The following is an 8,459-nucleotide window of genomic DNA, read 5'->3' as shown; positions in this document are numbered from 1 at the left end:
CACCTCTCAAAGGGGAGGGGGTTCACACCAGCAATTTCCATTTGGGGTTAAGGGCCCCACCACTCTGAATGGAGTCCAGGAACAGCTGGAGGAATTTGGTTTTGTGAGTGTGTGTTGTGGGGGGAGGGGTCCTGCTCTCTGCACTCACCTCCTCCACTCTTCAAATTGGCCTTGGCTTAAAAATATTCAAAATGTGATGGTTTTTGGAGTGGCTCGCCTGATTTTTCCTGTCCGTTTGGTCAAAAATTCTATCTTTAAATTTGAAAGGATTTTTTTTTTTTTTGGCCTCTTGGGGAAAAAAAAATCTGATGAACAATGCATCACATTTGCAAAAATCCAACGGTCGCTTCACCTTACAATTGCTAATGGAGTTAATTAAATAAGATCATCTAAACCTTTTACAAGCAGATTTCCTTTCCATATTTCAAACAGAAAGATAATAGAGAGCAAATGCTGATTCTGTAGCAACAAATGGAAGCGGAGGAGACTGACAGCTCTAGGACAGACCTGCCGAACCCCAGCTGTGAGGGAACCAGGATCCCACCAAGTAGACACCCCGGGTCTGAGGACTAACCGGGGCAACAGGACACGACGGCCAACAGCCTCCCCTGTGCGACACCTGAGTCTGAGGTTCTGAGTCATGCCAGACGTGGGGGCTTCACCTCTTGAACCCCCCCAATTCTGAAGTTGGTGTTCTGAGCCAGGACTCTGTTTCAAAATAGGGTTTTACATTTATGCAAATATGCCCTTCTGTAGAGAAGTTCTTATTTGACTATGCTTCAGGGGAAAAAAAACACAAAAAAACCCAGCAGCATATATAAACATGCGTGTGCGTGTGAGAGAGAGAAAGACAGTGAGTGTGTGGATAAATGGGTACTCAACTGGAAGTAACAATAGGCCAAGTCATCTCCTCAAATGATACCACTAATACCGAAAATTAAATGTAAAAGATGAAATAATTAAATTAAAAAAAAAAATCTGACAGGTGATGGACAAGATGTGGTCCCAAATAATAGCTATAAAAATCATAAACTGAACACACCTGGGGACTTGGGGAAAGTAAAGATGACTTTAAAACAAACCAAAGATAGAGAATCCCGCCCAGACCAGGCAGCCCGTCTAACTGAGCCCAAGGACGGGGCGGTCGGGCCACTCCTTCCGCGGCTGTGCAGTAAATCCTCCAGCAGCTCCTCCGGGGCGGGTGCGGCGGCAGCAAAGCGGGACAGGCAGCAGTAGGCATGTGCTTTCGTAAAGTTTTGTAGGTTTTTTTTCTCTGCGAAGGGGCAATTATTCCTGGATAAGGCAAGATAATCGTGGTCATGAGAGAAGCAGCCAAACGCAGATCTGCTGAGCCAACGGGGGAGACTCAGTCCGTCTTTCCCAGCTTTGCAATCAGCTCGTCACAGATTTTTGTCAGTTCTTCGATCTCTTGGTTCTGAAAGACAAATGATGTGATGATGGGGTCTGTGTCCCAAAAGAGATAAAAGATCACAGTGAAACAGTTCCCGGACTGGCTCTACTCCTCAGGTACCCCAACTCAGTGGTTCTTAGCTGTTCTACATCAGAAACCCTTTCAAGAAAGGAAGGCTCTATACCTTCTCCCCCGGGAAGTGGTCACATGTTCACAAAGTTACACTTAAACTGAGTAGGGGGTGAGGGTAACCACTGGCCCTCTGAAGTTTGTCCTTCAAGTTTGTTTCTCAAACTTCCTTGGTATCACAGGAATTACTTGGGGGTATTTGCAAAAAAAGAAAAAAAGTATCTGGACCTCACTCGATCCATCAGCTTCCCCAGGGACCTGGGATTCCAGAGTCTAAGTATCCCAGGGGTCACTGTCTTAGGGCTATCAGACCCCATGATAAAAACCCCTGCCCTGGCTGAATGGATGCCACAGGCCTGAGAACATGATTGGAGACATACTAAGAAAAACACTACAGGCACAGAAAATGAAGTCTAAAAGTCACTGATTAACGAGAGAATGGGGACTGTTATCACCACTGATTTTTACTCATGTAGCAGAGTTTCTCAACCACTGCACCGCTGACAGCTGGGCAGGGCCAGTCTGGTTGTGGGGCCTCCTGTGCACCAGAGGGTGTTGAGCAGCACCTCTGGCCTCCACCCACTAGATGCCAGTAGCATCTCCCAGTCGTGACAACCAAATACACCCCCAGACGTTGCCAAATGTCCCCTGGAGGGGAAAACTGCAATGAACGGGGAAGATGGCTTCACATATTATAGCAGAAACCAGAAAGAAAAGAGAAAAAAGGTAGCTTCAGAGCCTACTGTTTGGTCCGCTGAGCTTTAGTTAATGCAACTTCCTCCCTGCCACCTGCCTGTGGGTGGGTCCCACTAATATGCACGGGAATTCAGTGCTCTTCCTCGTTTGTCTCCACCTGAGTCAGTTCCCAAAGGAGCTGGATTAAAGTGTCTGAGCAGAGAGGTAAGTCCCTTTCATCCAGCTGCAGCCGAAGAGGAAAACCAAGGGTCTCCATGGTCACGACACCCGACCCTCTTACCTTCTGCTGAAGGGCCCTTTCCAGGGACTCCACCTTCATCTGCTCTTTCCGGAGCCCCGCGTGGAGAGCAGCGCTCTCAGCCTTCGCTTTCGTTCGAACCTGAGCAATCTCCTCATTGGCTCTGTTTATGGAACGAAGGACAAAAAGCACATGGTCCGTCATCAGTCTCAGTGCACGAGTCAGGACGCTAACCGCTGACGTCCGTGACACGGAACTACGGGAACTGACTTCACGACAGAGGGAATCAGTGAGCTATATAATTCAATTTTAATTTCTAAAAATTCAATTTACACTCGACTGCTAAGGAGAGTTGCATGATGCAAACCAATGGTAGAATTAATCTCAAAGGCACATGGAACCCTTCAAGATTTCAAGATGCTGCTGGAAAATGGAATCACGTGACAGTTTCTACACCAATCTTAGACTTTTTTTTAACCCAGTACAATAGCGGGCAGGATCTCTATGGATTAGCACCAAGGATACTAACCACGGGCATCTATGAAACACACACTTATAAGCAACTTCATTAACGAGACGCAAAAAGGAATTTAAAAACCATAGATGTCAGTTGATAAACAGCCAATTAACTGATGAAAGGGTGCTAAAAATTCACTAGAAATCAGAGGCATGCAAAGGAAAACAAGAAACTTTTAAAATTTAACCAATTGGCAAAAATTAACAAGGATGATCTTGTTCCGTGTTGGCCGAGATGTGAGGAAACAGGCTCATGTGCTGATGGGGGATGAGAATGGGCACAGCCCTCTCTGTGGTAGGAACTGTTACAACTTAAAATGCGTCGGCCGAATGCGTCGGCCGCGGACCCACAACTCTGTCTTAGTGCCCCATCCCCAGCAGCACGCCCCCTCCCCCACCCCACCCCCACTCCCGCGCCAAGCTGAGTGCACAGGGTGCTCACTGCAGCACTGTTTGCAACAGGAAAAGCGTGAAACTACCTAAAGGCCCATCACTAATGGAATGGAATAGCCTACAACCTAATACAATAATTAGATTGAGTGATATGTTCTGACATGAAAAAAGGGCCATGATATATAATGAAGTGAAAATGGAAACTTGTGTAATACTGTACCAGTATTATTTTTAAAAAAAGTCCAAAGCCATTGGGTAGTATTTGTAAAGGCTCATAGAAAAGACTAGAAGGATACACAATAAACCTTTAATAGCAGTACCTCTGGGAGTGGGGATGGGAAAGGGGGAACTTAAAGGGCTTTACAAACAGGATGATGGCAGAACGTACTACTTTCTAGTTAGAAAATAAATGGATGCATCCTTCACACATCCTTTATTCCCCAGGATAAATTCCAAATATGTTCGATTTAAGGATTAAAAAAATTAAGTCTTAATAACCTGTAATGGAAAAATATCTGAAAAAGAATAATATGTGTATAACCAAATCACTTTGCTGTACACCTGAAACCAACACAATATTGCACATCAACTATATTTTAATAAAAATTTAAAAATAAATAAAATAAACAAAATAAAATAAAATAAGCCATAAAAGTACTGGAAGGAAAACATGGGAGAATATTTTACATTCATCATGGAGAAGATGTTTGTTACTGTGATAGAAAATCCTAAAGCTATAAAAGAAATGACTGCTAAATTACACCATATAAATTTCTGCATATCAAAAAACACTATGGGTGGAGCCAAAAGATAAATGACAAACAGGAAAAAGTATTCACAACCCATATCCCAAAGGGCTGCCACCCTTAATAGGGTGATATTTAAAATACATAAACAGACAACAGAAAACCAGGCAAAGAATAGTCATTCACAGGAAAGCAAATATACCCACAGACAGCTGCTAAGACATGTTCCGTTTCAGTCATAAGATAAATACAAATCAAAACTACATTAAATAAAATAAATGCTCTGTTGCCTACCAAAAAACAAACGGGAAAAAACCCAAGCGAAATTGAAATACCATCTTTCATTGGTTAGATTTAAAACCAAAAATTTGATCCGTTGGCAAAGCTGTAGGGGAAAGAGCTGCTCTCATACATTGTGTAGGGTTGTAAAGTGATAAAATCTAATGAGGGCAACTTGACGATATTATCATAATTATAAATTCATATATTCCTCTGCCCAGCAGTTCCTTTTCTATCAAAGGTAGATCTCACCGCGTCCCAAATGATAATCATACAAGGTGACTTCCTGCAGCACTGCCCGTAGCAGAAGGTTCTGAATAACCTAAACGTCCAACAGGAGGGACTTGGTTAAGTGAACGACACATTCCAGCAACGAAACACCGTGCGGCTGTTTAGGAAAATAAGGAAGCTCTTCATGGATGGAACATGGAAAGATTTTCAAAATAAACTGCCAAGTGAAAAAAGTGAGTATGTTATCATCTGTATAAGAAAGGAGATTCTCACCACATGAAAAAAATGGTAATTACGTGATGTGATGGAGCATCAGCCAGCACTACGGGGTGCTGTGTATACAAATGTATCAAATCAACATCGTGCACCTTAAACTTACACAATGTCTTAGGTCAATCATAGCTCAGTATAGCTGGGGTGTGGGGAAAGGAAGGAGAAAAAAGTATGTCCGGAAGGATAAAAGAATGATGATTTCCTGGGGTGAGGAAAGAGGTGGGAACCCAGTGGGAGGGGGATAGGGTGGGAAGGAGAGACTGTATTTTTTTTACTCTTTTAAAGGTTTGAACCATGTGAAGATTCTACCTTTTCAAAAAACTAAATAAAACACACATATACACAGAGATGCGACCTGGAGCTGCAAAACAGTGATTTTTTTTCCTTGTCTCTGTCGATTTTGCCACAACACCATGAGAAGTGAAATTCTTACGCACAGTCTGTCACACAGAGTGAAGTTAAGCCAGAAAGAGAAAAACAAATACCGTATGTTAACACATACATATGGACTCTAAAAAAATGGTACTGATGAACCCAGTGACAGGGCAAGAATAAAGATGCAGATGTAGAGAACGGACTTGAGGACATGGGGTGGGAGGCAAAGGGGAAGCTGGGATGAAGTGAGAGAGTAGCAGTGACATATATACACTACCAACTGTAAAATATATAGCTAGTGGGAAGCTGCTGCATAACACAGGGAGATCAACTCGATGATGGGTGATGACTTAGAGGGCTGGGATAGGGAAGGTGGGAAGGAGTCACAGGAGGGAGGGGATATGGGAATATATGTAGAAATACAGCTGATTCATTTTTTTGTACAGCAGAAACTGGCACAATGGTGTAAAGCAATTATACTCCAACAAAGAGCTAAAAGAAAAAAAAATAAATTCTTATGAACAAGCTCTTACTTGTCTAGTTTTTCCTCCGCATGGATTTTCAGGGCCTGGTACCGCTGCTCCTCTTGTTTAACTCTGGCTAGGTAATCCTGAGCACATTTTTTCAAGGCTTCTTCATTCTGTTCCCAAGTGACAATTTAAAACGAAAGAAACAAGTCATTCTGTTCTTCTTCTACGAGTAACATACCACGTATCAGGGTTTTCATTTTTTAAAAAATGAGGAAACCTAATACATTCAGATGCCTCCAAATAAGACTTCATGGTAGTTTGAAACAGGCACAAATAATTCTCACAGAAGAAAGTGTAGACAACTTCACATGTTAATTTTCAAATCATACAGTAAGTGACACACCAGCTTTAGGAAGGCAGACATTTAAAACTGAAGGGTGATCTGATTCCCGTTTTAGACAAACTGGACAGTTATTTTTATGTTAATATAAAAGAAAAGAACGTTCACTGTTGTAAATGTGTCTTAGAGATGGTGTACAACCAAATGAAATCAATATGCCCACTTATACCTAAATTTGAAACTTTACACGTACTTTCTCCTAGAGTATGCAGCCTGAATTTCTCAGTGCTATGGCTTCACTTTCTTTTACTAATATTAAATTGGTGAATTATCAAAAAGAACATTCCTAGAATTCTCCTAAGGTGTGAGGGTCCCACGGTTCTAAGGAGGCACAAGGCAAAGGACGGGCTACCTTCTTGAAGCCTTCCAGGACGCCTTTCAGGTTCTCGTATCTCCTGAACAGGTCGGAGAGCGACCTCTCCACTGAGTTGAGGTCGGACAGCGCCTGCTCCTTCTCCACGGTCAGCTGCTGGAAGCTCTTCTGAGAGGTCATACTCGTCCGCTGCTCATCTTCTGTGGGTCACGACCAGAGGCAACAATCACTCAACACACAGGTCCCAGCCACCCTCCCAAGCCAAAGGGGAGTACTCTGGGTGGGGGCCTCAGCAGGGAAGGTAACAAAGTTCCCGCCCCCAAGGACTGACCTTCTGGTGGGGGAGACATGGTGACAGGCGGGGGGCAAAACGCAGCAGGGCAAGAGGCGTGAGCGGCCTCCGTCAGAGGAGAGATGTGAGCAGAGACCCAGAGGACTGAGGGTGGAAACCATGCAGCTGCCAGGCGACGTGGATGGCAGAAAGTACCATCTCGGTATGGGAGGTAATGCAGTTACCCTGACTGACACAGGGAGTCAGTCCTCCCAACAGAGGCTACGAGAGGTTCTAAATCAGCACAGGAGGGTGAAGTGCTGTCTTTTCCTAAAGGCACCGACGGGCCTGGCACAGGGAAAGCACGACCTGCAGGGGAGGAAGGCCGCCTCACCACCCGGCGGGGGGGGGACGAAGGACGAGGCCAGGCCGCCCACACTGGCGCTGGAATCTGAGTGTTTGCCATCCTCTAAAAGGAACCCGGCGACAATGGGTCCCGTATCTGTGAAGTCCCCTGCTCCCTATAATCTATGTGTGGCCCCCAAATCGATACATGCGCTGCATTCCAGGCCGTTTGGGGACACGCGTGGAGCAGCAGAGAACGGGAGCCCCCCCACCAGGCACGTTCTCACCTGAGGCTGGACAAGGCGACGCTCTGCCTTGTTTCATACTGTCAACAAGTGTCCTTTTCAGTCTACTTAGGGCCACATGTTTTGCATTTTTATGCTTCCTGTTGGGGATTTTGAAATGGGCTCCAAGCCTAGGGCTGTGGTGCCGTCTCGTGTCCTAAGAGCCACAAGGGCGGAGGTGTCTTAGGGGAAAACACATGTGAGATGAGCTTTGCCCAGGCATGCGCGGCAGCACTGGCTGTGAGCTCCAGGTTAATGAATTGACAATGTACCTTAAATAAGGTGCCTTCAGACAGAAACACCCATAAGGCAAGCTTTCCTGAGCATCAATGACTCCGTATCGGCTAATTCAGGGTTTGTGGCAAGGTCATAAAAACAACTACTGCGAATAATGAGAATCGGCTGTATCTCAAGGACGGACAAACTGAGGTTTGTATTCTGATGTGAAAATCATCTTTGGATTCCACAGCTCATACCCTAGAAAAACAATTTCCTTACCGATCATTTGGGCAATGGTCTTCTCATACTCAGCCACAATTTTCCTTAAATAAACAAAAAATCTTATCAGAAGAGAATTTTCAGACAATGGAAGTAGAAACGCTGCCTCAAATAATTAAACACGAATACCTACTGAGGAACTCACACACCCCAGTTACCTGCTTTGGGGTTCCCCTTTCATCCACACAACATAAGATTTGTTAATGTTCAGAAAGGTTTTTCTTAAGATTTTGTTTAACGAGGCTTTTGTTGTATTTATAGAAACAACTGCTTTCACCTTTTCTTTGCACTTGTGTGAGCGCCCAAGGCAACACATGAATTCTGGTTAGAGAAGTGAATCTTCTACGAAGTAAGTTAATTCTCAGGGCTCTTCCTAAGAGACCTGATCTGAGCTCAGGCTTCCCTGGCCCCAGTTCACTCTTACAGGCAGTGAGTCCCTTCTGATTCAGGTGCAGGTTTTATTTCATCGTCCTAATTCCAGAAGTATTTTAGTTATTCGAAGGGCTTTAAAGAGCACCCTGTCGTGTTCACCTTTCTTTTAGGGAAGTGCAGTCTTTTCCTGACTCTGCCCAGTGATGGGTGCCCCTCCCT

The 8,459-nt window shown here is 44.4% G+C and overlaps 1 protein-coding gene across 9 annotated transcripts in view; it reads right to left on the bottom strand.

Moving 5' to 3' along the window:
- Positions 1-253: 253 nt before the first annotated feature.
- Positions 254-8,459, bottom strand: part of TACC1 (transforming acidic coiled-coil containing protein 1) — a 94,980-nt gene continuing 86,774 nt past the window's right edge. For all 9 annotated transcript variants that reach the window (XM_057696676.1, XM_057696678.1, XM_057696683.1 and 6 more), the window contains 5 exons: positions 7,869-7,912; positions 6,510-6,670; positions 5,821-5,927; positions 2,517-2,637; positions 254-1,435 (listed from right to left, as the gene is read on the bottom strand). In XM_057696676.1, the coding sequence (XP_057552659.1) occupies positions 1,367-1,435; positions 2,517-2,637; positions 5,821-5,927; positions 6,510-6,670; positions 7,869-7,912 (502 nt within the window). In that variant the 3' untranslated portion in view covers positions 254-1,366. The remainder of the gene's footprint in view (positions 1,436-2,516; positions 2,638-5,820; positions 5,928-6,509; positions 6,671-7,868; positions 7,913-8,459) is intronic.

The sequence above is a fragment of the Hippopotamus amphibius genome, chromosome 10, assembly GCF_030028045.1.
Source record: "Hippopotamus amphibius kiboko isolate mHipAmp2 chromosome 10, mHipAmp2.hap2, whole genome shotgun sequence".
NCBI lineage: Eukaryota > Metazoa > Chordata > Mammalia > Artiodactyla > Hippopotamidae > Hippopotamus > Hippopotamus amphibius.
Note: the sequence above shows the minus strand (reverse complement) of the source record. Positions and strands in the feature narration are given on the sequence as shown.